General features: G+C 43.0%; 1 protein-coding gene across 4 annotated transcripts; it reads right to left on the reverse strand.

Annotated features, from left to right (window-relative positions):
• LOC136783132 (very long chain fatty acid elongase 7-like) lies at positions 1–27,475 on the reverse strand. Of its 4 annotated transcripts, none has more exons than XM_066742997.1 (6): positions 27,403–27,475; positions 17,776–17,848; positions 10,971–11,161; positions 3,955–4,092; positions 2,969–3,211; positions 1–2,503 (listed from the first exon to the last, which is right to left on the reverse strand). In XM_066742997.1, exons 2-6 carry the CDS (start codon positions 17,834–17,836, stop codon positions 2,156–2,158), a joined length of 981 nt encoding a protein of 326 aa, XP_066599094.1. In that variant the 5' UTR covers positions 17,837–17,848; positions 27,403–27,475; the 3' UTR covers positions 1–2,155. The 4 variants fall into 4 exon arrangements, with proteins under 4 accessions (XP_066599094.1, XP_066599096.1, XP_066599093.1 ...); XM_066742999.1 differs by lacking the exon at positions 27,403–27,475 and adding an exon at positions 24,438–24,589; XM_066742996.1 differs by lacking the exon at positions 27,403–27,475 and adding an exon at positions 24,326–24,408.
• Between the last annotated feature and the right edge of the window lie 85 nt (positions 27,476–27,560).

Below are 27,560 nucleotides of genomic sequence, written 5' to 3' on the forward strand. Positions count from 1 at the left end.
TAAATTTAATAATTTAAATAATTTAATCAATTTCTTGTGTATATTATCAAAATCATTATAATAAATTTACATGGCTTAAAAACATATCAAACAGGAGATCGCATTACTTATTTCATTTCATTGTTCGACGAATTTTCGGAGCTAATGTTTAATCCATCTTTAAGTATAGCCAAAAACAATTGAAAATCTTCGATAGCGTACTCGATTAATGAATACGCATGGCCCTAAATTAATATCGATAAATGATTTGAGGCTCAACAACAATTGCCTTCTCCCGTAGAGAATTATATATTCCACACAACGTGCACTATCTCGCATAATGTTACGAAAACTTGGTGTGTCATTTCGACATATTCGTACCTCCCTAATAATAAAGACTTGTAAAATGTGGTATAAATTTATAGCAGCTTTTTTATTTCTCTAAAGTATAGACCCATTCCCGTTGTAAAAATAGATTAGGTTCAGTTCAGTTTATACAATGGGATACTTTGTCATGAAAATTTTATTACCTTCGAGTCATAAATAAAACGTTAATCAAAATAGGAAGCGTACAAATATTTGCGTTATTCTATCATCCCGACACATTTTCCCTTTCACTGCGTGCCTACACAAATGGAGTAATTTACATTCGACTTTTTGCTTTTCGGTGATTTTTACAAATTCATGGAAAGAAAGAGAGAGAGAGAGAGACACGATAGATACGATAGATCTTGACTGGGCTCAAGAGACTGTCAGTAGTCGGTCTCGTTTCTCGAGAAGTGCGATCAAAAGCTCCCGTATCACTTTCCTATCCATGTCGCTGTATTTGCATGATAATTTGGAAAAATGAAGAAACGCTTAAAGGTCTACGAACACCAAAGCTTTTGAACACAATTTGGGCAAAAAAGAGACAGACAGCGCCATATGACGATCGGAAAAGTTCAAACGTGCCCCGGGCCTAGAAATGCCACGTAATCGCGTGCAACAATCGCTAATCCACTTTCAAAACACACGCTACCTTTTTATACAATCGTACACACAAGCGGCATACGCAACTATACGCAACAGACATACTTTCAGGAATACACGCACGTCGATTGAAGGCATACAATAATAGCTTTCTATACGGTTTCCTCGGTAAAGCTTACTAGAAAGACTCGACAACGCGCGACGTTCTCCTACTTCTGTTTCTGCCCCTACCTCTTGTTTCATTGTGCGTAAATTCCTTCCCGAAATCCTTAAGATCCGTCAAAGTCGTCGACGAGCTATTCGGTTCGAAGCGAGGCAACGATTAACGAGCCTCGTCGAATCTCGATGCTACCCTAGCATCCTTATGCAACACATAGCTCGGTCAAACTGACCATTGAGTTCGTCTCGCCGACGACTCTTTGTACAGAATAAAACAGATCTTACTGACTATCTTACAAGCTATCTCATTATGCCGTCATCTTGCGTATTATAGAGCAGAGCCTGATCGGCATATATCAGGAGAAAGGTGGCACGCAGGTGCCAGCCCCTAATTCCCTAGTTAAAGATCTGTCGTGTAAAGAAAGGGCAATCCTATTTCGATGACTCGGATGGGGGCGCGCGCTCGTAGAGAAATCTAGCTCGGTCCATCTTGAATAACTAGGATGAGAGTACTGGTACCGGCCTAATACATGCCCTTGTTCGACCTGATAAAATGTTCGAACCAGTCGGAGAGGATTTCGATCAGCCCCACGTTAAACGGTCAAACTAATCCACAAGCTCTGTGCTCGATGATCCATGTTAAAAGGTGTGGATCGATAAATCTATCATGACGAATCGTAGAGACCAGCCCAGCTTCGAAGCTTGAAACGAAAGACACGGGGAAATAATTGTTATCAGGCACCAGCCTGATAGACCGTGATGTCCCGATGATCTGTTCTCAAGGCCTGTATGGCATTTCCATTGGCTGGATACAATGATCGAACGCTCCGGACGCGATCCAGACACAGCTATAAGGATCGATATATTATGTAGTAAGAAAGATTAATTGTGGAAAGCACAGGCCAGCTTGACACATTGACCGGAATAGAGGAGAGACGCGGAGGGGCCCGCGAGACCAGGAGAGCTGTGAATATACGCGAGAGACGAAATGAGAGACATAACACGCGAGTCCAAGAGTCTCAGCCTCGCAGAGGCTTCTCGCCCCAGTCTAAGCCAACTTCTTCTCCGTATTGTTATTCGCCACGTAGCCGTTATTCGTGCCGTTGCTGTAGCAGCTGTTATATTCCTTATTGTAGATGGTGGCGTACGACGAAATTCCATTCTGTTTCGGCTGCGTATCATCCAAAACCGCCATGCAGAATCCATTTTTCCCATTCTTCTCGCTCTTTCTGCCAGGCTTTCCACACTTGGAGGTATATTTGGTTTTGTAAAAGTCGGAGAAGAGACCCAAGAAGAGAACGCCGTGCAATCCAATCCATATCATGAAGCTGCGAGGGTAATCGCATTCCGTGAACAGCAATTGGAACTGGTGGGTCATGATCATAACAAACTGGACCTAAAAATACAGTTTCTTGTTTTATCAAACGTGTGTAGAGAAGCTGACGCGACACGCACGTAGATGTCGCGTCAATGCTTGTGGGGTCAGCGGTAAGGCTAGGGTGTGAGAGAGAGACAGAGAGAGAGAGACCCTCGATAAAAGCCTGATAAACATTTAAAATCGCTCTCGTCGTCGAACGCACGAGAGGTACGCTTTAGCCAACAGTTGCTAATATAAAATCTCATGTAATAAAGTAATTTTTAACGCGCTATATGTCAAACTCTGGCTCGAGAGAATGCCGAAGAGCAATAAAGCGAATAAACTTTTCGAGGACAGTGTACCAGAGCGATATTATTGATAGATAAAGCTTGAGAATGAATTTTACAATAATCTCGAACCGATGGAAACAATTTTACTGTACTGTTGAATCCACGGATTAAGTATGACTGATCAAAAGGACGAAACGTTAAAAATCATCCTTACCATTTGGAAAGTGGTCAAATACTTTTTCCACCAAATGTACTTTTGGTACTTTGGTCCCATGGCCGCGACCATGTAATAAAAATACATAATGATGTGAACGAAGGTGTTGAGCAGTGCGAAGAACGTGCTGTGGCCTCCAGGTGCAAATTTCATTCCCATCCAGACAGAAAAGGGCATCACGCCATGGTGAATCACGTGCAGCGTGGAGACATGCTGATTTTTCTTCCTCAGGATGAAAAAGAGCTGTAAAATACAGGAGAGAATGTTGTAAGTGATTCTGCTCAGTTGATTTCGACGTCGCGGGCGAGTCAGTATGCTGGCGAGGAAGTGGGTCAGACTACAGTTACAGCGTTAATTTGTGTACGGCTAAAATTTCGATTCAACGTTGAATCTTTGCAGGGTCAAAATCACCAGCAGCACCAACGGTCGCAAAATTTCAGCAAAAATTCGAGCATCGCGTCTACGCTCTCGACTGGTCTGTCTGTCTATCTGTGTGTTTCCATCCCAAGAGTATACGTCTTTGACTCGATTAGCTATTTTTGCAGCTGGAAAAGAGCGTCTCTCTCTCTCTCTCTCTCTCTCTCTCAAGCCTCTCAGCCCTCTCAACCCACACGTATATATATTGTAGAAACTATCAGAAGAAAGCCTCGGATTATCCAATTCTACTCAAATACTGTACTAACAACTATGAATATTCATCATAGGAGAGAAAGTGCTTATCGTTCGCAGTGCTGAATCTTTAACAACGTTTGTGTGCTTAATTACACCTAAAACGTAAAAATAAATTAATAGCCAATATTAATGGGTTACGACTGCGGAATAAAATTAATAAAAGTGACCAAAGCTGACAATAATAAGAATTCTCTGTAGGTATAAATACGCGTTCCCCGATGCATGTTCAAATAGGAAATCCAGCAGGAATGAGTGATGCGCGCGACACAAAATTTGTTGCATAATTTTCTTGTACGCGTCGCGTGTATACTTACTGTATCGAAGAATTCGGTGAACTTGCTGAAGTAGTACCACCAACACGTGTTAGCCATTCTGAGGGCCATCGGACTGGTAGAGTAGTCGACCGGTTGACACCGGAAACTGTATCCTCTCGCCCATCCACTCATCAAGTACTGTGAAGAAGAAAAATCAAGTTAGATACGAGTCGAAGGTTCGTTCGATGAAGATATCGGCAGGAACAATGAAATGGATGAAGAAAGATTGAGATTACTCTGTGCTATACAACTGATTATTAAGAATTGTGGAAAGTCGCGTGTCGTTCTTATACATAGTATACATATATGTGTGAATATATCTATATAATTTTCCCACTCCTCGAATTTATCTGTAAACTTGTGTATTGGCAGTGCCAGTAGCGTCTCGTACGTTACAGGTATATACTACCTATAATATGCGCTTGGTCAGCAATGGGTTAAATAATGCACAGGTAGAGTGAGGGGAGAGTATGGAAGTGGGGGGGGGGGGGGGGGGGGGGAGCAGCAACGACATAAGGGGGTGAGTGTGCTAACGAAATTCTGTGGAACCTGGCGTGACGAGCGGAGGTTCGTGAAACCAAGTTGCGGCGTGTGTGTGTCCGGTTTGAGAAATTTTACGAGTGGCTCTCTCGCAAATAGAATGGCGTGTGTTTTGCGAAAACGTGATGGAGGCGACGCGACGCGACGCGACGCGACGTAGACTTGTGTCGTGTGCACCGCACGAAGCTACTACCGCACCAGGTCACAGCACAGCTCGTCCAAGGTAGAACGGTTACGACTATTGAGCTACCGTGCGCATGAAAAACGCACAAACGGTGTCACTTTTTCAACCATCCACTCGATTCAATCTCGAATTTCATATGTAGATCAATAATTAACACTGTACACGTAGCCTACGACGTTATATCTTCATTTCCCTCCAACGCGTGAAGCTATAAAGTCCTTTTTTAAAAGGTACCCACTGTCTGCGAAAAAATTGACGTCTTTTACAAGTATTTGGATAAAGAAATTAATCGTGTAGAAAATCCTGCGGAGGATCTCTCGAGAGAGTGGACAGCAGAGAGACAGAGAGAGAGAGAGAGAGAGAGAGAGAGAGAGAGAGAGAGAGAGAGAGAGAGTTTTCGGACCATATAGCGGCGCCATAATAAGATATGTTTTATCGTTGAAGAAATTAATAGAGAAAGGTAAAAGGATCACAGAGCTGCTGGCTGCATGTGCAGGAAAAATGAGCCCTGTCACGCGACCAAATGTATACCTACCCTTTGGTTTGTCCACGTGATGCGAGAGAGCGCGTTGCGACAAGAAGCTGCACCCCAGATGAGAGCTAGCCTCGAGCAATTCAATATTGACATAACGCGATATCGCGCGGAATCCGACGAGAGCTGGGACGTAGATTGAGAATAACAATTAAATTACACGATTGCTCGCTGAAAGTCGTCGCTCGAGAAAAGGCCCTCCCTCCCCCTCCAATGAAATTCTAAAAGGCAAACTACCGTCGTAGTCGTTGCTCTTTATGAAAAAATCCACAACACGTTTTTATCCCTCTTACATCAACGTGCTCCAATTACTTTGTAGTTCTATACGCGCAACTTTCCCGCCACAATCTCACTTTTTTCCATCCTTTCTTCTTCTTCTTCTCCCCACTCCCCCCCCCCCCCCCCTCCCGTTTTTTTTACATCTATGCGACAGTCACCGCGAGTAGCGATAAGAGAAAAATATTCGTGAAAGAGTTTAATAAAAGAAATATCCATATCGAGAGATGATTATACTTTGACAGAATTATAGCTATATAGGCGAAAGTTTTAGGAGAATATATAAATATAAATAAAATAGTGTAGGTAAAAGTAGCTGTGATGGGAAAGATAAGGTACAGGTTGTGGAGCAGTGTCAAGTTCATTGGACAAAAATTGATCCTCGATTTGTCTCGAGCGAAATAGGAGTTGCGATAAGAGCGACCCTGAGAGATAAAGTTGGTATTCTTAAATACCCTTAAATATGCTATTTTGCCCGAGTTACGTACGTGGGCCGTCTGGTTACATATATATAGGAGAGCATATTAGCAGCTTGGCTATGATCGAACGAGTCGTGCATGTCAAGGTCACATATTTTTACCAAAGCAGCATATTCTTCCAGTGCTCGCATTACATGCGTTTATCTACATATACATACGCATATGCACATAGTTTCTAATCAGGTTCATCCTCCATGTGCACGCGACTCATCATCTCTTACGCTCGTCCCCGCAACAAATTCACACAAATCCAATTCTTTCATTCAAACCGATCGTTCGACGATCAAACTCTCGTGTGCGTGTGCGATTAAACTTTCATCTCTCTCTTGAATTAAACCAATATATACATGTAGCTATTATATGCATACCTTTGAGAGACGTAAAAACCTCGATCGTTCTCGCAGATTTAATAATATGCATATATAATTATGAAAGAGAAGAGAGAGAGAGAGAGAAAAAATAGATCAAGTGGCAGTTTTTTCATTTTACACGAGTGCGCGCGCGCAGCGATCAGGGCCAGTTGGGGAATGACCTGATCAGCAAATAAAATTAAGCGTTGTATACATAATTAAACTACGTACTGTTACATAATAAACTGAGTATTGTGTGCGCCGGTTTTAAGCATGCTCGTTAATGATTTGTTTATAAACACAGACGATTGATTAAGTCAGCTTTTTCAGACGCTATACGTATACGATGATAATCTCAATCGGTAAGACGGTGGCAAAGAATTGTTATATATGCGCACGTCGCCACTTTGTATATTATGACGCGACGAGGCGAGCGGGGTAAACGAGCTTTGACCCCGCACGCGCGGCCGCGCTCTTCAAGTATAAAAACAATGCGATAATATTTATTACGAAACTGCGCTTCTATTTGGGAAAAGGCTGAATTCGTTTGAAAGAAATGCTTCCGGTGTCTGTGTGCAGTATTTTCCTTTTCCATATACGGGACAAACAAGTCGAGAGAGTCGCGGCGCGCGAATATATGTGTACATATAGCTATTTTTTATTCCAATTCCCTTGTGTCTATGAAGAAACTCTTTTTCATTGCGATCGTATGATTGAAATGTAGTCCTCGCGTCAGAGAGCAGTGTCAGCTTTTCCAGAAGAAGAGGAGCGCCAATTGGTGAAATAATCGGTATTGAAGAATGCTCAAGCTTGCCGATGTGTCTATTTGCATGGTAGTATATAGTTTTATCGTGTTGAAACATTTATGTGCGGATAATATAAAAGATGGCAAAGTGAGAAAGGAGGTAGAGCGGAGCTAGAGCTACGTAGTATATACACGTAGGTATATAGCTCTGTTGCGTGTGTGTGTTTCTCGCGCTCTCTCCTTCTCTGTAGCCGCGTCGCGTCGTCCACGGATCCAGAGGAGCCGTGCTGCTCTGCGCTGCGACACAAATCATTAATAATCTCGCCAACAAGATATAGACAAAAACCCACATGTCTGCGCATGCTAATACACTTGTCCCATCAGTTTTTTTAACCATCCGCTTTTCTTTCGTCGTCTCGGCTCAACTTTTAAAAGCCTCTCGCAATCGTGTGTATATATGTATATATATGCATATAATAAAAAATCTAGAGTCCCTCCTGCAGCAAACAGTGTCGCCCCCGCCTCGCGTATCAGCTGCTCCTCTCTCCACTCCTCATTGTAGCGCGCGCGAGCGAGCACAAGAACAATTTCTAAACGATACGCTATCGTCCAATTAAAATGTCAAGTATATACCACTTCCGGATATCCGCGTCAGCTTCTTTTACATAACGTGTACGTTGCACGGTAAATTTATAAAGTTGGTACAACAGAGTTAATGGGAGCTGCACCCGGTATACGTAAAGATGAGCTTATTTTCGTTTAGAAATATGATAACGGTTAATTGTGTTTTTCTTTCCTACACACACACACACACACAACCTCTACTGCACCAGCAATGTGGGAGCCAGCCGGGGGCATTATTGGGGGCTCTTGTAATTAATCGGTTCAACTCTCTCGCGTTGTTACAAAGAAAAAAGAAAGAAAAAAATGGCTGTAAAATAAGAGCTTTTCCCCCTGTTAATTTTAGTGGAATATACATCTTTCCTATTACGCGTGCAGAGTGATGATTTTTAAAAGTATATATATATATATATATATATATCTATTATAGGAGGGGGAGGAGGAATTGGGAAAGAAAGTTTAACCGCGGAGAGGGGAATTGTAATAAACTTATATGACGGAAGCACATGACGCTGCGTTTCGTGAAAATTTAATTAAAGGCATTTTGATGGAGGGTTGACAGAACGGATGTGGTATCGTCTCGTTCCTGATTAAATTTCCAGTTCCATCAACGCACGATCGTTTCGCGCGATCAACTTGTTACTTTCGGAAAAAAGCTCGAAATCTCTTGCTCGAACATCAGGATGCGCACCGGAATTGCCGCACAGGCAATTTCAGCGATACTCCCAAAACTTTTCACACATCGGCTTCTTTTAATCGTAAGATTGAATCAACGGCGTACATGCATGTGTAACGATCGATATACGGATAATCGTTAAAAATACTATATAGAAATATTTCATTAAACTTTGCCATCGATAAAATTATTATAGAATGGAATAGAGATTGTGCGGTGAGACAATTGTCGGAGGAAAGGTGTTGAGATATGTGATTCCCTCTAATATATGTATATACATAACACCGTATGTCCTTTAATGATTATACATATATAGTTTCAAAGTCAGGCTACATCGACTTATTCTTAATCTTTTCGATATGGATAAGAAAATAATGGCCTTTTATATTGTAATCGTTTATAACGATATTTCCGCATTTTTATCGATTGCCTGTACCAAATAAAGGAATTTTATTAGAAATAGGGTTTTGTATAAGCCTCTCTCGTATATATATATATATATGTATACAATTTAATAATGATTATCTTGGCACGAAATCTGCTGACTTTTTGCTGCTTGATAAGACACGAGAGGCAGGCCCGATATAACAGAAGCACTTGTACATACGACGTCCCACTTGGAACTTTTCTCCAGTAAACTCGGCCCTCCATTCATATACACATTGTACATACACTCTGTACTGTTTAGACTCCTTATTTTTAACGACTTGGGTAATGCTACACGTATATCATTCTTCTCCTTGGCTCTAAAAGTAATAAGAAATTCAATTTATTTATTTTATAAAACGCATGCACACCTCGAGACCCCCGGCGGCTCCCACATGTGATATACCTGACTGTATCGACTTTACTCGATCGTTTCTCAACCATATAACACCGGTAATATGGCATTTATCTTTAAATGTGAAAATTTACGTAATCTTGTGCGTTGTTGGTAAAGTGCTGGTAGACTTTTTATCGAGATTCACCGAATCTAAAACCGTCTGACTTTTATTCGTGAAGATTCTACCTGGTTTTAATCTTTACAGGGCATCATTTTTCCCAACTGGTTTTTACGTAAGATCGATTACAAGATTTCGATAAGAAGCCTATCTAAAGAGAAGCAATTTTTCATCACCGTCTAAAAGATTATTATAGTAAGCTATTATCATCGTCATCCGTGTATTGCTGTTTAAAACAGTACCTTCATTATTTTACTAAAATTTAATTGATTTAAATAATGCGTTGTTATATGTACATCTAGAGAGAGAGAGAGAGAGAGAGAGAGAGAGAGAGAGAGAGAGAGAGTATGCGCGAGGGGAGAGAGTGTGTCTCGTGCAGTGTAAATAAATGTTAAGTAAATAGGAGGAAGAGAGCAAAGACGAGTGTGTGTGTGTGTCGTAGTCGAGTAACTAAGCAACTATTTTTCTCAATGAAATTTCTTATCGAATGTTAAGTAGGAGCCGGGGTAGACGTGGACAGGATGTCATGCAGATGCATGGAGGAGACTCGCTTTATAACTGTATTGCAGCAAAAGCCACGAGCCATACCAAGCAAGCAGCACGAAATATAATCGGAATTCGATATGAGAGCCATGCAGCATATCTCATGATCGCACACGCACGCTCATTCTCAGCCGTGCATCGTGGAAACGTTGCGTCCAAGTATCATACTAAGCTCTCTCGAGTTTATTCATTTTTATATATGCTTCACTGTTTGTGCGTTTCACGACCTTCCACCCGAAAGTGAAACGCACAACTGCGCACACCCCCTCATTAACGTATACGTTCATCCACCCACCCCCGTAGAGCGAAATCTTGACAGAATTTTCATCCCAAATTATTTCATCAATTTCATAAGACTTTAATTTTACGAGTGCTACACAATCCCTACGCGCCATGTAAAACTGATCATTTGCCATATACATGCGCGTGTTACTCTTTAGTATTGTACCGCGATGAGGCATGCGGCGAGTGTGGAAAATTCACAGGGAGTAGGGTAGGTGAGGGTAGAGTATAGGAAAAATTAATGAAAAAAAATTACGTTGGTTGAAAGAAGTTGAGAGTAAATTATAGTCCCGTGTGTACCAAATGTTTTCGGTTAATTCATTTGGAGACACGTGGGATAAGGAAGGAAGAGAGGAACGTTATGAAGGAATGGTCCATCGCGAGGACTCGTGTGAATTTTTCACTGCCAAAGTCCCGCAAAAGCACGCATAAATTTACAATGCCGAAATCCTCATGGTTTATCCACGCAGAGCTTGTGGATGGAAAGCATCGATCTCGCTTTAGCTTCGTGGCATTATTAATGAAGCTTCGACCGAACGACCGGCAAGAATTGCTTTTTCGCAGATTCATCTGGAACAGGTGGTATAATTTCTTCTTTCTTTGAGAAAACAATCGCTACAGCTCGAAACACTATTTTGCCGATCCTCGTTAAAAGTTGCAAGTCTGTCGTTTAGTCCTGGCGCTACGCAGCACGTTATAGAAATGTTAGAATAATAGAGAGGGGCTTGAGTGTAAGAGGGGGGAGGCTACGATGACAGAGGAATAAAATGCAATGTATATGTGCATGGAGGGTGTGAGAGGAAAGGATGAAATGTGGTAGAATGCTAAGTAAGTGAGTGAGACCAACCTCGTAAAAGATCCACGTGGAAAAGAGGGTCTGTATAAGGTTATAAAAGATTAAGATCCTCCTAAGGTCGAAGGGCTTTCTGTTTTCCATCAGCCTTGGCCCCAGAACCTTGCTGAAGTACGCGTACGACAAACATATCGCCAGGGTGGGAAAAGGGCTGCTCATCATCGCCCAATCGTTTACCCTGGGATCTGAAAGCAAGAAACAATATATTAAAGTGCGGGCAAAAGTATCGTCAGTGTCCAATGTATTCAACATTTCTTTATCTCGTATACTGCTTCCTCGGGTCAAACTTGCATTTTTTGCCAATCGACCAAGACGAAACTAGAGGTAAGAAGAAGAGGAGGAGGAGGGAGGCTCGCGAAATGCGCTCGGTGACTCGAGTCTTTCGAAGAACGGATCTAGCGCCGGCGAGTTGGCTGGCGTGTCCCCGATCCGATATATCCTGCATGCAGCGCCGTCGACGAACAAAAGAGGATGATGCCACGGGCGAATAATCATGCGGAAATTCTATAAAAAGCAAGAAGACGCGTCCATCGGATCTCGTCAGTGTGAAAATTAAGAGTGGAAAACTGCCCGACCCTATATAAATCTCCATTCCTTCCTCTTCCATATATTTTGCCGCTGCTACATGCTGCGTCGAGAAATCTGCTGAGGGAATGCACCATTTTCAATTAACAATTCAAAAGAGAGACTTTGACTTTTGTAAGAGAAGGATGTCAAATGATCCTTCGAATATACCCAGCATTTGTCTCCACACACATGCATGCACAAGTAAAAAAATATAATAAACAATTTAAAGATTCGTACGGGGGCAATACGAAATATGACAAGGAAGGAAGCGATTGTTTGTTGAAATACATGTATAGTTTTCTCATTGAAATTAACACTTGAGATTGATGGCAGTCGGGCTTGAAAAAGAGCATCAAGCTCGCTACTTGCTCTTGGACGAATCTCAATTGGCGCATTTTGCAATTTCGAGAGAGGGAGAGAGAATGTGGGCCGAGCGGCGAGTACATACGTATATATATATACATACGAGCGCCGCATGCACTGTGCTCGAGTGATCCTCGAGTTGTGCAAGCTTGCAGCCCGCCCGCCCACCTCTCGCCGGTGTGTACTCGAGGGATTCGCGACCGCCCGCGGCGCGTCAAACCTCCCAAATGACGACATTGCGAGTATTCGTGACGTGATGCAAATCAATCCCGGACGCACCAGTCGCGCCCCGCGCCGTAAAGAACAAATCAACCATCTAGCAATATTCGCCTTACTGCCCTACTCCTTTCACATCCCCCTCGTTGAAACAATGAGAGTCGATCGAAGGGGAGAAACACCGGAGCTAAGAAGGATATAATCTGCGCACCTATTGGACGATATTCCCTTGTGTGTGTGTGTGTGTGTCGTTGCTGTTATTGTTGAATAAAGCAACGAAAGAAATTGCTATAAAAATAGAGAGAAGAGTGGTGAAAATTTCAGTGAAAGATATATATATATATATATATATATGAAAAGAAAAAGAGAAGAAATAAAGTTTGTGGAGTCAGTTTGATTGATAAACAGAAAAGTAGCAGATTGATAGAGGAAGCAGCAGAAGAAAGATGAGCTTCTATAAAGAAGAAGGAGCTTTCAAAGTTTGGCTTAATTGGGTCAGATGCATTGGCGAGGAATCGAATACACAGAGCGAGCGCTCTCGTGCGGCTGCATGACTGGCTGGTAGTTTCATCTATTCGCAAAATTGTACTTTCTATATCGAAAAACTTGGTGAACGTAAGAAAGTAGGTAGCAATTGCCAAGAATAGGAGAGAGAGAGAGAGAGAGAGAAAATACTGGAAAATTCGTTAAAATCGAAAAGACTGCAGCTTTGTCAAAAGGTCGCTTGTATATTTTTCTCCATTCAACTGACTTGGCTGCAGAAGGAGGGAAGACGCCGCCGTTCAATTCTCAACGTGCCTAAAACATGATAATTAGTTGAAAATGAGTCTCGAAGGATAACGCGTGAGGATCTCATCTGGTGTTGAGCTTGCGTTGGGGGGGGGGGGGAGGTTGAGAGGGAGAGAGAGAGGCGCCAGGATATATAGGTAATATATTACTTTTCAAGGTAGGTACGCGTGCATGCATGCGTTTTTGCCCCAGTGGGAAAACTCAGGGGGGGGGGGGGGGGCAAGCAGGTTGGTTATGAAGGAGCGACAGAGAGGGAGAGAGAGAGAGAGCAGTCCTTCCGCTAAATTGCCCTCTTCCGACCCCTTTTACGCAGTCTACACGGTCTACTGGCAGACGAGCGCGTACATGCGCGCAAGTTGGTGGCCGACCAGCCCTCCGTGCACATGGGGGAAACCCTCCCCACCGAGTTATTATACCATATATATATATATATATATATATATATAGGTAAGACGAAAAACCACCTGGACGCAAGGTAATATAGTACAAACTTGACGATGCATACATACATGATGGAGAAATGTCACACGATTGATTTTCCATTACCAACTCGACCATTTTTTCCCCTGTCATCGCGTCTACGATGAATTTCAGCGGGGAAGAAAAGTAGGAAAAAGTTTGCACCAAAAGCCCGCGCACGAATTATCCAATCGATGGAGCAATTTGGTGCTTGCTCCATCCAAACATCAATGTTTCAATAAAGCGATCTGTTCGCCCAACGTGTCATTGTGTAAAAAGGCTTTTGAAGGAATACGCGTGCTGCCGATACGGTACACATATACAGATATTGTCCGTCCGTTCGTCCGTCCAAGTGTCGCTCGATCCGTGTTGCCTCTCGTGCGAAATCTATATAGCAAAGCCATGAAATATTCATTGGCGATCCTCCTCCTCGGGACAGAGAAAAGCTACCTTATGGCAAGGTTTTATGGGAAAAGCTGTAAAGGTGCGGGTAGAGCGAACGTACGTGTGCCCCCTCTTCCTCTTGCCTATTGGCTTTGCCCGACTCTCTCTCTCTCTCTCTCTCTCTCTCTCTCTCTAAACCATACCTTCCCTCCTTATTATTGCACTCTTAAATTTTAATGCAATCATCATCCTGAAAGAATAAAAAGTTCATGTTTCCAATTGATTTATTCCACTGTAAAATACAAGCGATGACATTATAGTCGTCCATTTCGAAGGTAATTGCAGGATAAGCATCGGTTGTTCCACAATTGGGTAAAGAAACGTGACGTTTGTCCAACGACGACCGATTTGCATTAATAACGAGCAGCGATTCTCTCGAGATGTGATTTACGGGTGACGCGGGATCCGAGTCGAGTCAAGTCTTTGGAGAGACGCTCGAGCTGCTGAGGAATTATTTCGGGGTGAAGGTACCACACCCCCCCCCCCCCCCCCCCTAGGAATATATCGTAGAGCGGAAGAAGGAAAGGATAGGTATAGGTATATAAAGGGGATCGCGCGAGGGACGGTTTAAAATGGGCCGTCTCAACGTGTATCTATTGCCTATATATACGATTAACGAAAGTATATATACGGTCCGGCACACACATGCCGCGAGCCGCTATTAAATCGATAATCCTCCTCACGTGTTGCACGCACGAAAGTGAAAAATCCCGCACGGAATCCTTCGCGAAATGCCTCTCCCTCCTCGGCTCTTATGAAACTTGCGCAAGAAGCAGTAAAAGAACATTAATGCAATGTCTGTCTATTGCTCACTGGTGCAACAAATAAATTTCTTCCAAAAGTCTCGCGAATATTCCAATAGCTCGCGCGATTTCCCATTTAAAGTCCCGCTTGATTAGCCAAAGAGCCGTTTAGCTTGATTTATCGCTCGAATTGCAGCCAAATGGTTCTTAAGCTGCTCTGCTAAATTGCTACAAGCGACGAAACTAATCGCACGTTTCGCATAGCACGTGAAAAACAAGTAACAATTGTATATACGAATGGCATGCACCGCGTACGAGCGAGGAGAGTCGAGAGAATCGAGTGGCTCTTCCCTCTCTCTCACTCTCCCTGATTCAATAGTACCTGTAGTACGATAAAAGAGAGCACACAGAGACTGTTTACTATAGAGCGGAGCCACTATACAGCTTTTTCCGAGCAACAAATTTCTTCTTTTCGCAAATAGTTGCGCGTGCAGCCTTCAAGATGCCCCCCGATTGCTAATGACGAAGTGTATAATAGTGGTAGTTTGGCCCCGAACACACACACACACACACACACATATGTATATCCTAACGCGTGCTATACATAAACGACCATGCTCCCCCGCGAGTACACTAAATTATATTCCATTGACTGCTGGCCACCTCTCGATCGCGTCCTTTCAAACAACCGATGAATCGCAATCGACGCGCGCCAACTCTATATACAATTCTATATCATTTTATTCCCGCGACGGACCCGAATCGATCGATATAGGTATATAATTGTTATAAAAAGGGATTCGAAACAACGATCATTCTCAATCGTGGACAATTGACAAATTCATGCATCTCGCAAGAAATTAATTGTAAAAGCAGCCTCGAATAGCAGCGATATACCATTGCTATACTCTGTATATATATATACTCTTGTACAAGCACAATGAAAGAAAAAATAATAATTTGAAACAGTCGGTTGATGTCGCAATCGCCAGAAACTCTGATGTCTGTACGACGATTGGTCTGTGCAAAGTGGAGTAAATTTGATTCCGAGAGAAGAATGCGCAGTGGAATTTCGTACGCACGGGAGGATTTAAATTCGAGTTGTCGGAATGGACGAAGGATAATTTGTTGCAATAATACGCATGCACATCGGTAGCGTATACTCGCGATGATAATCTCTCGGATCCGTGATCAAGTGTCGGATGAATATATAGTTTTGCGGTCTGCACAGGCGTCTACATACATGATATATGTATATACACAGAGAGGGAAAGAGGATGGCGCGCGCGCGCGCGCGCTTGTGTCCGGCGCGGCCCTGCCTGTCGCAACACGCACGCACGCACGCACGCACGCACAATGCTGACAGTAACACCTTTCTAATTTGGCATGCGCCTTGCTTTTTTGGCCCGTAACACTTTCACGCCCCCATATCCGAACGAAGCAACAGCAACAACCTCCTTTCGTATCATCGATTATTTCCTCGCCGACCAATCCAGCATCGATTAAACAAACGCCACCACCCCTTCCATTTTTCACTCTTTACCACATACTCCTCGAGAGTTTCAGCCTTCCTCCCAATCACTCAACTATATTCAACGACCATCAGAATTTCTGCAGTAATCCTTATTCTCTCCCCCCACCCGAGACATTGATCACTGCTCAGACTCTGCGTACATATACATGTATTCGCCGAGAGAGGAAAAATCATTTTAATTGTAAATAATATGAGGATTCGGAGGAGCCAGCCCGGGCCAGGATAAAGTTTTCAAGTGGACTCGGTGCTAAATCATTCATGATGGAAAGGAAAGTGGAGTTGCACGCGCGGCACAAGTTTTTCGGAAATCTAATAAGATTCTAGGGCTGGCAGAGAGCGCGGCATGTGCGAGCATGAAAGGACGATGGGTCGGTCGGCTCGCTCGACCATTAAAGTCGGCCTTATGATGATGCTGCATCTTTATTATCGGAGCGACATTCTTCGAGACGATTGAAACGCTTGTTTTTCCACGCACACAGCCTAGCGCCTTCCGTCGTCCCAAATGAAATTTTACTCTTAATTGCCCGATTGCCATATACCGCACTGCTATATATATATACATATACACATGCTCGATGAATCTTTCTTTCTACGATTCCAATGAATTCGATTGCAGCACCATTTATTTGTCAAAGAAAAAACTGGGATTCCCAGACGCCGTTAGAGCTCCGAGGGTCAAGGACTTGGAGTTAGACGAGAGAATACCAGCACGTATAATACTTTCGACTCGACGGTGAGCGAGCGCGCTACGAGTACCAATGACGCTCCGACCGAAAAATATCAATGGTGAACAAATCTTGCCCAAAGGGGACAAACCAACTCTTTGGCTTGTGCAACACGCTTTATGGACGTCCGAGTTACACACACACACACGCATGCCGTTATAAAGCCAAAAGTGTCTCGGGCCTCTGACAATTGTATAAACAAACACAGAAGGAGAAGCTGGCTGGACCACAGAAATATTTACGAAATCCAGCAAAAGGAATGTGATTTCCATTCTTGAAGATATTTCCTGTGTGACCGATCACTTTCCAATCCTTCCTCTCGATATTCCCAATTGGTTTCGTGAAATTTATACAGCCCACGATACTCTCCGCCACGCTGTCACTTGATCATTTCGTCGGGCGATAAGCAGCATATATTTAATATTGCAATGACTTGACTCGCTGCAATGAAAACTCAATTGATCCTCCATATGTTTCAAAAATGGCCCCATCGATGTACTACGTTTTTATTCAGTTTTTCACCTATGAAAGTATAATTAAGAGAGAGAGAGAGAGAGAGAGAGAGAGAGAGAGAGAGAGAGAGCAGTCGATAAAACATGTAAGGAAAATTAATAAAATGATCTTTAATTTGCTTATAAGAAAAACGCTTAATAAATACTTCTTCTTCTCGTCCTCCAAGATACTCTTAGATACATATTACGTTTCCGTTTTTTTTTTACCAGCTATTCCAGAGTCTTTTGGGTGTTGTATAATACTTGGACGAACGAGTGATGGGGATATATCAGATTATGTATGTATATATGAAAAAAATGGAGTATAAACGTTTGAAAGAAGGTGTCTTTTCTACCAGAGTAATGTTTAGTGTATACACATAGGCATTGGTTGGCCACAGGAGAGAAACGTTTGTAAGCATATTAGTATTGAACGTTTTGAAGAAGCTTTAGAAAGTAGATGCTTACCGGATCGATTATCCATAAGGTCCCTGTAACTGTGCACCAAATCCGCCACTATACTTGTCATCTTGACTGATTTCTGCAACAGAAAGAAATTATTCAGTTTTCATACAAACGTTACATTAAAATTGGAGCTTATTCCTTTTACACACACGCATGCACGCACGCACGGAAGACCGACCTTTACCAAGCATCAATTTTACACGTCGCACGTCGCAACGATTCTTCGATTGGCTACAAGAAAATTCACTGAGCAAACAATTAGCAATTATATCGAATAATAAAGACACGGTGTTCTGGGAACTAACATATATATATATATATGTATGGTTTAACATTTCGCAGTGCTACCAGCGAGGAGAAAATTGCTGGTCTATTGCGAATATATTATGTGCAAATTTAATGGATTGACAAATAGAAGGAGCTCCCATACTGTCAGAGTTAAGAAAAAAAGTGGAGAGAGAAAAAGTAAAGGTGAGAAAAACTCATTTTCAATGCACAATTTTTGCATAACGCGATTCTTGACGTAATCGCGACTGCTCCAACAATATTGATTTATTATTACCATAAAAAATGGAGAGTAAAAAGACGCAGTAAACATTGAATAATGTTAATAACATACATTAAATTAAAAATGAAGTCATCGCGACGAATTTCATTGGTAATTCTCTTGGAGAGTCGGAGGGAGGCTCGAGAGACGCGAGCGCTCGCGAGACCGGTTACCGCTGACCGGATACGCAAGAAAAGCGCTATATGCGATATAGAAATTCAGGCAAAGGTACCTTCCACGCAATGGTGGAGAAAAGTACCGATTGATACAGTGCCTGCCAATTGGTCTCTCGATGCGCATGCAATAGCTGAAACATACGAGATTTTACATTTACGGCTGGAAGCTTGCTACAATGAGATATTCCATGTAAAACACATTTCTGCGTGCACTAGGCTGTTTGTCTGTCTCTGTGCACATGTGTAAAGTATAGACGCGCTCTCGAGGACACTGTCACGCCAAGTTAACGGTTCCCTCTAGCTTTGACGGCCGACACCTAAAGTTTCTCGACCAGCTTCATTGAGAACGCCTCGCGTCGCCTCGCGTCGCGTCGCCTCGCGTCGTAGCGCCGCGCCGTACGCGGCTATAACCAATTGTGCGAGTACACCACGGTACGTACATACGAGCGCACAGCCTCATATCCTGCAACCAAACTGTTTCCTTGTCACGCGTCGCTCTATATGCGTATATATGCCGGTTTAACCAACAATCTTCGATGATATTGAGAGGTGGTGCGCTAAAAAGTGGCCCGATATACTGTATTGACGAGACCATAAGACACGACAGTTTACAAACAAGTTTGCTCAAACTATAGACCCGTCAACTATCCTCTTCTTCGACAACCTTCCTACGATAACATATAATTTTCCATTATAGAGAAAATCAAGCGACGCGCAATAAACTAGTATAAATCTCTGTAGAAATATATGCGTATAAAATAGTAAACACTTGTCGAAGAAGCAAAAAACCTTTAATATCGCAACGCGTATAAAAGATTATACATATACATGTACAAGTAGAAGAAAAAAGAACTGGACGCGCCAGACTTTCCTGAATCTCCATGCCGAGATCAAGTTCTCGTGCAATAATCACATTTATATATACAGTCACATAACAAAGTGGTCTTGATTGCTCGTAATTCGCCAAGAGAAATAGTAAAAAAAAGTAGGCTTGTGTTCCCGATGCTTTCGGCTATGTATGCGCCTCTCAATAATATCGTGCAATGTGTACGCTTCACGCCGAGGACGAAGATGCGAGCGAGCGAGCGAGCGTGCGCGCGCGTGCAGTATATATACGTTTTCTAATCCGATGATCCAGTGGGTGCACTAAAAAGGAAAAGGAGGAAAAGTGTTGAAGGAATGAGGAGTGATTTTGAGAAAAGCAGGAAGAGAGCAAGCAAGGAAAAGAATGTTAGATTTTATTCAATTGCGCGATTGGTTGATTTTTCGAGAAGGTATTTCGGTCATGGAGCCGGAATGATCGAGACACGAATTTCACCGTGGCACATCGGGTCGATTACAGGGATTGCGTAAGGTGCCCTATAGGCCTGTGCTTCGGCGAAAGAAAGGTGAAGACTCTCGAGGAGGAGGAGCTGGGAATAGAGAGAAGATATGGTGCAAAGGGGGCCTTTTGCTTGCTGACGCTGGCCGCTGGATTCTATCAGGGAGCAGCAATGCTGCGAGAAAGTTACCAAATAGCCGCTGCGCTTACGTAGCTGGGATCGATTACACCAGCGGTTAACGTAATCCGCGGATCGATGTGATGATCCATCGATTATTCCGCCTTACCCGTCCCATCTCCATTCGTATTATCCTCGACTCACTTTTCACGAAATTTCGTGCAAGCAGCACCATCATCAAACGTATTCTATCATTATACATATATGGACACTATGTTTCCTCGCTATAAGATTTTCCAACCGCTTCTTGCACACAATTTCTGCACCGAGACACAAATTTCTCTCTCTCTCTCTCACCGTCCATGTAAAAAATATTCAAGCGTTTCTTTGCTCCTCAGGCGAGATGCGTAATCGACCGATCGATTATTTCATACACATCATCATCATCCCATCCACTTATTTTTAACTCACTCTCAACAGATTCTCTCGTGGGTGGTAAGCAGCACCATCCTCGAACACTGCGGTACGTACGTTGTTACATGCGGCGGAGAATATATACTTTCTCGTTTTTGCTACGAGAGAGAGAGAGAGAGAGAGAGAGTTCCTATCTATATATATATGCGTCCGTCCGCGGCGATAAAGTTAAAGAATTTCGCTTCGCTTATTAAGAGTTATATCGTATATGACTGGATATATATGTAGATCGACTCTACATATACTTACCTGCGCCGTGCCATATATGCACCTCCATCCAATGTTCTCTGAATCAAGTGTCCCAAAAAACGAAGAAGAAAAAAAGTAACTTGTGTGCAATATTTCATCTATGAATAATGCTTCGCGGTATATATTAAAGTACAGTCGATCAATTACTTTCTAAACATTCTTTCAAATCCCATCGAAAAGGACTCGTTGTCCGCGAAAAACTTTGCCTTTCGTAATTCACTATATATATATATATATATATATACTCGAAAAGAAAAGAAAACTAGTGCTTTATGTGTGTGCGGTTGTCGTAGGCTGGAATAATCATGTAAATTAAGAGACTAATTTACCGGGTAATATTTGTTGAATCATGCCCCCCAGTGATAAAAAAGGGAAAAATTAAATCTTTGCGGAATCGAATGTGTCAAGCTCTCGCTCGTCTGCTCATGAGAAAGAGTTAAAACTTTAATACTGCATGGAGCATACGTTCTTTTTAATTACAGCAACAATCATTGAGCAATACAAACGATGATTGAGCTTCCATGCCAAAAAGAGACGAGTTCGGAGCGTTGATTAAAGGGTCTCTCTCTCTCTCGATATCACGGCACGAATTAGGTAAATAGGGAATATTTCTTGGAAAGCACGTGTTTCAGCAAGGTTAGGCACATAATGCTGCACGCACTCGCTTGGTTTCTCACATTGCGTGTATTATTTATAATCGGCTATCGTGACCGAGCGAGGTCCCTTTCGTATCGATCTTTCTTTCTTTTTCTTCTTGTTTTTTTCATTCCCTCCCCTCGCTGACGCCTTTTCGCGACAAATGTTTCTCGTTGTAGAGCGCTGAATCGGAGGCTCGACGAGAAACAAATTCCAAAGATGAATTATTTTCATTGATTCATGGGAGAGAGGGGTGGGGAAAGAGCAGCTGAGAAATCATTAGCGGGAATTCAGCCTCGTCACCATCGACGCGCCGAGCCGGCAGACATGACATAATTAAGACAGAGTAGAGAGAGAGAGAGAGAGAGAGAGAGAGAGAAATTATTCATTTTCCATTAATATTTTACGCGGAAGACTTTGCATTTGCATAATAAAAGTACACTTAATCAGGAAATTACGAAGAATGAAAGTTGCGGACCAGTTGTTATTGCGCTTATAAATCGTGCGAGACGCGTAATAGTAATAACGTTGGACGCGGGATTAACACGATTGCTGCATGTGTATCCATCGCGATAAGCTTTGTCCAAAAGTGTGTGTCGTTTCGTCAGTGAAGAAAGACTTATCGACCGTCTTATCGTTTTAACCTGTAAAGAGAGAGAGAGAGAGAGAGAGAGAGGGACGGAAAAGCGAAAAAGGAAGAAGGGAGCAGAAATGCGAAAAATCTCTTTCTCTGCAATTTTTCCCGCGTATAAATAACTTTCGCCCCATGATTCCTACAAACAGTTTCCAATTACGTGCAATCGTTTCGTTAATTATTTTCTTTAATTACGGGGGATAATAGACTGTTGATAGAGGTTGAAAAAGTCATTGCTCGTGATAATGGCGCGCGATCAAAGATTTGTCCGGCCATGATTTGGAAAGATCGGTCAGGCAAATAATGAAATAAAAAGCGTCAATGAACCCAAGACGAGCGGAGAGAAAGTGCAGTACAGCATTTGCCGGAAGCGCGAGACATGGCGGAACTGAATACAAATATAATAGACCGACTTTGGTCAAATTAATTGAGAGATATATGTATACTATGCTAGATATACGAAAGGAGCCGTAACAGCGCGAATCTTGCTCCGAGAGAAAAATCAGAACCGCGGATAATTCATTAAGAGGCATTTATTTTCTTACCCGGATGTAAATAAATATTAGAAAACTGTGTTGCATGTGTATTGCTTACGGATTGAGAACGAGTTTGGAATATTTTATTAGAGGCGCGCGGGTTGAAAGGATAGGGTGGAAACGATACACACGCGAGAAAGAGAGGGGGAACGAGTATATTTAGGATCACACGATAAGACACGAGGACGCTGCGAAAGAAAATACTGATTACGGGCATAACCGAGTTTCGGTAGAATTTCGTGGATTCCGCGGCAGCATGGTAAACAAACGGTTTGGTCCAAGCTAAAGCGCGAGTGTAGATTTCGTTGACGAAAAACACCGTCTTCTCTAGAGCGAGAAACAATTTCAAACGTTTGCTTTCCTTCCGTTTATAAACTTCCCGAATTCTTATATACAAACAGAGTAGAACAATGATGAATATCTGTAGGAAAACAGGTTTAATAACGGTTTTCAAGCTGTTCGCCATGCCCTTGACTCAATATCTCCGAGAAACGGTTGGCGGCCGCGAAAACCTTGAAAGCAAACGCTATAGCCGTGTTATAGGACACAACTTCTCGTTTCTCGTTACTAGCTGTTATTTCTGTAACTAGCGAGTATCACAGTTTCTCTGGAATCCAGCAAATCCGAAATACTTCTTTAGCTGCGATATCTGTGGGAAGATAAACCGTTGAGCGAGGCTTTACTTTATTTTTCGACTACCTATACACTTGCTCTGTCGAGCTGACATTTCAAGAAAAACATGGCAGAAGAGAAAAGCCTTTTTCACAGAATTGGAGGTTAGGGTCGGTCACTGGGTTTCGGCTTATTGCAGCTGAATAACCACCAAGGCACGGACCGAGAAAAGGGAGAGTGAGAGAGAGAGAGAGTAACAAGATATGTACTCTCTTTTGGTTAAAAGCTGGACGCATTTGAGGTTAGGTTAGCGAGCAACCAATGAGCCAGCCAGCCAGCCAGCCACCCTCTCTCTCTCTCTCTATCGGTAAAAATACGCCCTCTCTGCCACGTCTTTTGCTCGTGTCTCGCCCATTTCCTATACGAATAGTTTGATCCTTCCACGTGTCAAAAACTCAGTCGAGAAAGAACGATGGTAATCACGCGAGGCGATAAAGGATAGCTAGAGAGCTGTAGACGCCGCGAGGTCGTTAAGGTAATCGATCGGTTATTTCCTAACCTCAAAAGCCGGTACTGAGCACTGCTATACTATATGATAAGTGAGAACGAGCGGAAGGCTTCCGTGCGCAAACATGCAGAAAAACCTATGGGAGAGGGGATGACTACACCCACCTGCTTTTCCTGCTTTTTACCCGCTTGGAACTCAGCCTTCCCTCGGGAACAGCTCTCACCGCGTTAACACCACCTGTTCCTGTCACCTGCTCGCGCACATAAAGCTCTCGGACCGTCTAGTACGATGCAAAGTCGCTTCTCTTGCCTCGGGCTTGTCTATCCGTAAGCTGAAAATCGTTGACTTGGCTCACTTCCCAGTTCCCGGTCTTCCCTCCAAACTTGACTTGGCTCTTTTGCTCCGTCGAGCCGGTCGCGCTTGACGTTTGGCCCCTCGGGCGTCAATTCTCTCTCTCTCTCTCTCTCTCTCTCTCTCTCGAAGTTTATCGCTTGATTCGCGGAAGAAGGCACAGAATTCGGTCGTTGGGTTTACGCACACTAGTTCCCCGTGCACGCGGTCGCGCTCGACTGGCGGTCTCCGCCTTTTAGTACGGTCTATTCAGCCGGCGGATTTTCGTTGACGCGGTTCTCAGTACCGCCCTACCCCGCACAATTCCATTTTCTATCCTTCTCTCTCTCTCTCTCTCTCTCTCTCTCTCTCTCCTACCACCGGCTTTCGTCTCTCCTTCCACTTTCCTAACCTGTCTGCTTGTCTGCCTCAGCTCGTTGGCTGCTGTCGCTACCGACACTCTCCGTTCCCTCTTCCTCAAAATGTTCCATGCATATACTCCTCCACCTCCTCTCCTCTTCTACCTCTGGTATTCCTAGTGCTGGTTGTCCCCTCCTGTTCTTCCGCGTCTTCCAAAATTGCGCTCTGCTCTGCCGTCCTCGGTCCTCGCACTCCTCACTCCTCAGTCCTCAACGCGGACGCAAGTCGCAAGGAAATCTCACGTTCCGAAACTCTGAACATCACGCCGGAACGAACGGCAAACTACGAGGCAGTACAAGGACGCTCCGCTGCAGACGCCACTCGACACTTGAAACTAGCGTCATCCAGCGGTCAACCGGCCAACCAGATTCCAACTGGTCTTACTCAACGGGCTATACTCCCTCTTCTCGACCCCCACTCTTTTTAACGTCGAAATCACTCATCATTTAACCGCACAAACTCTTCTTTTGCGTTATCCATTACTTAAATGCCCCCATCCTTTCCCCATGCCGCGAGGAACTAATTATTCTTCGAGGTTTCATCGTAAAAGAAACGCGAATAAAGAAGTAATGGGCCATTTTAACGCTGCGCGCGCACACGAGCCGATCCCGCCATTTCATGGCGGGAAAATTAAATTTACGAAGCTCCGCGAAAAGCGCGCCAGTTTAAACGTGAAATTGAAAGAGCACTCTCAGAAAAGATTCCACGTAACTTTTATAGCCTTGTTTCTTGATACGCAAGAAAGAGAAAAGTTTCCGAATGTCACGAATAGACTGAATGGCATCCTAATCCTTTAAAGAAATGTCTGATTTGAAGAGATTGCAGGGTGTGATATAAGATATGTTTGCGATCGATAAAAGCGAAAAAAGGAATGAAATATTATAAAAACGGCGGCTGAGTGGGAGTACCAAAGGATTGTGTGTCAAACATTAAAATAATAAAGTATATAGGGAGGAGAGACTGATGCATGGATCGCGCGAAGAAAAATGGTCGTTTTGAGTAAAAGAGAGCAGTGCTAAAGTAACGCATACATGCAGCAGCTATTGAACCGAGTGAAATCGGTCTTTCGCTCGATCATTACGTCATGCGTTATGCGTGCTTCGCTAGCTCTGTCTTCAGCTCTTACGAGAAAACACTCAACTGCACGTACATACGACGCGTCGCACAATAATCACGTTTACGAGCAACTGGCGGCACAACCGGACCCCAGGAATTCCCATCTTATCGCTAAAATTGGCAGAAATAACTTTTCCAAATTTATATACATGTATATATACAGGCTGCATATACATAAGAAAAATTGTCAGATTAGCCAATAATATAGAGAGATATAGGCGCGTTTGTAATCAGCCAACGAGACGTACGTGTGTTTTTCCTTTTGCTCTCTTACGAAATAAACAATTTTCTACCATAAGGCATGCTTTGTTTCGATAAAAAAAAAAATCTTTGTTTATTTTTACGTAAATTTGGGCGCGCACACGGCTTGCTCGGCAGATAAAAAGTGCAGGCTGCCCAGCTTTTGTCCTTAATCGCGATAATCTTGATGCAACGTGCGATATCTCTGCTGGGTAAAATGTCTCGTTTATTTGCTCGTTTGTCTTTGACATTTAAAACGTATGTATATATGCGTAGCTGCATCTTGTTATCTTTGAGCCTGATTTATCGCGATTTCTGTAGGATCCACGGTGCACGGAGCGAATCTAAAACTTTGATCGTCTTGTCGCCCGCGCGCGCGCAGTCTGCAGATTCGTACAGGTATATAGGTATGTCCTTCGATAGCTGCGAGCTCTGAATTTATTTGTTCAATAGAATTCTTGCAAGTCCATATGTATATATACTTTTACTGTGAAAACTAATTGTTTCTTTCATACGCATATATAAATGCATGAGACACACTTTTAAGGAGTAATATATATTCTATAAGAATTATAATTGCAGAGAGAGAGAGAGACAAATTCTTGATAAACTATTATCTGTTTGCTTATATAGAAAAACACAATTTTAATAATCATATTTAAAATATTTGCATCCAACGGTAAATTAATATTAATGAAAGAAAGAATTGGCGAGTTGCGAAATGGAGTGGAGCCGTAAACGTATGGAGAATTAAGAATCGTTTAACACGAGCATCTAATTAAGAAGGTCGAGTTTGGGTAAAGCGAAACGAAGCGAGATCAAAGTCCAGGCATTGTCTTGCATAATATACTGCATAAGATTTTCAGCGAAATATTCACATGTTGTTGTTATACGTCGTGGGAGTGAGATAGAGATCGCCCGGGCCGGGTCGGTCGGCTGATAGCTAAGCGCAATAAGTCGAGCGTATAGATGAAAGTGAGCGAGTGGGGACCGGAATGAGAATGATTCCGGGCTGGCGAGGCTGCGCGAAGAAAAGAGTAGAAAGAATTTAATGTCGCGTCGCGTGCGTATACGCACCCAAGTATATATATATGTATATACATAAGACTTGCCACACAGAGGTTATGCAAGTCACGATCGACTCGCGCGGGGCGGCATGCACGCGGGGGGATATACATATAGTATAGATAGGGAGAGAGAGAGCGCGCTCGCGGCGGTCAGCGAAAGTGATCTTTACCTGTTTTCAATGGACGCACGCGCACGGATGCTGCTCGTCTGCTCGTGCCGAACACCGATACAAATTTCTTACCTATCTATCGAACACGTGTCGATACAAACCAGCAGTCCTAATGTTTTCTCAAACGTTTCTCATATGCATCGCGATCTCGATCAATGCTACAAATTTCAATGGAAGCTGCAGAGAGCTGATTCGCGCATATTACGATCCTTTATTGCAAATTAAAAGTTTCATCGATCAGAAATTCGTCAGTCTCAAAAGGGATGACTCTTCGTAAAATGCTGGACCCCGTTAGATTTTTAATCCAACCAATGTGGCGCGCGCGGCGACCAACGAATATAATATAGATATACGAATGTTTTCCTTCTCAACTTGAAAAATTATAACACGTACTGTGCGGTATATATATATATATATATATATGTAAAAGAGAGAAAAATAGAAAGCAAATTATAGACTACCCTCGCGAGACTCACCGAGTTTATGCGCGGCGAGATGACCTTGATACAATAGCTCGATCGTTGAGTGTGAGCTGCGGAGAATTTCACTTTGCTTTGAACTTGTTATCGAATGAATGCAGCGCGTAGTGTGTGCATGTATATAGATGGCTTATTCTGGAAACGTCCAAACTATT

This window comes from Prorops nasuta, unplaced genomic scaffold (assembly GCF_024137725.1).
Source record: "Prorops nasuta isolate Cenicafe-Biocafe unplaced genomic scaffold, Cenicafe_Pnas_1.2 PNAS00032, whole genome shotgun sequence".
Taxonomy (NCBI): Eukaryota; Metazoa; Arthropoda; class Insecta; order Hymenoptera; family Bethylidae; genus Prorops; species Prorops nasuta.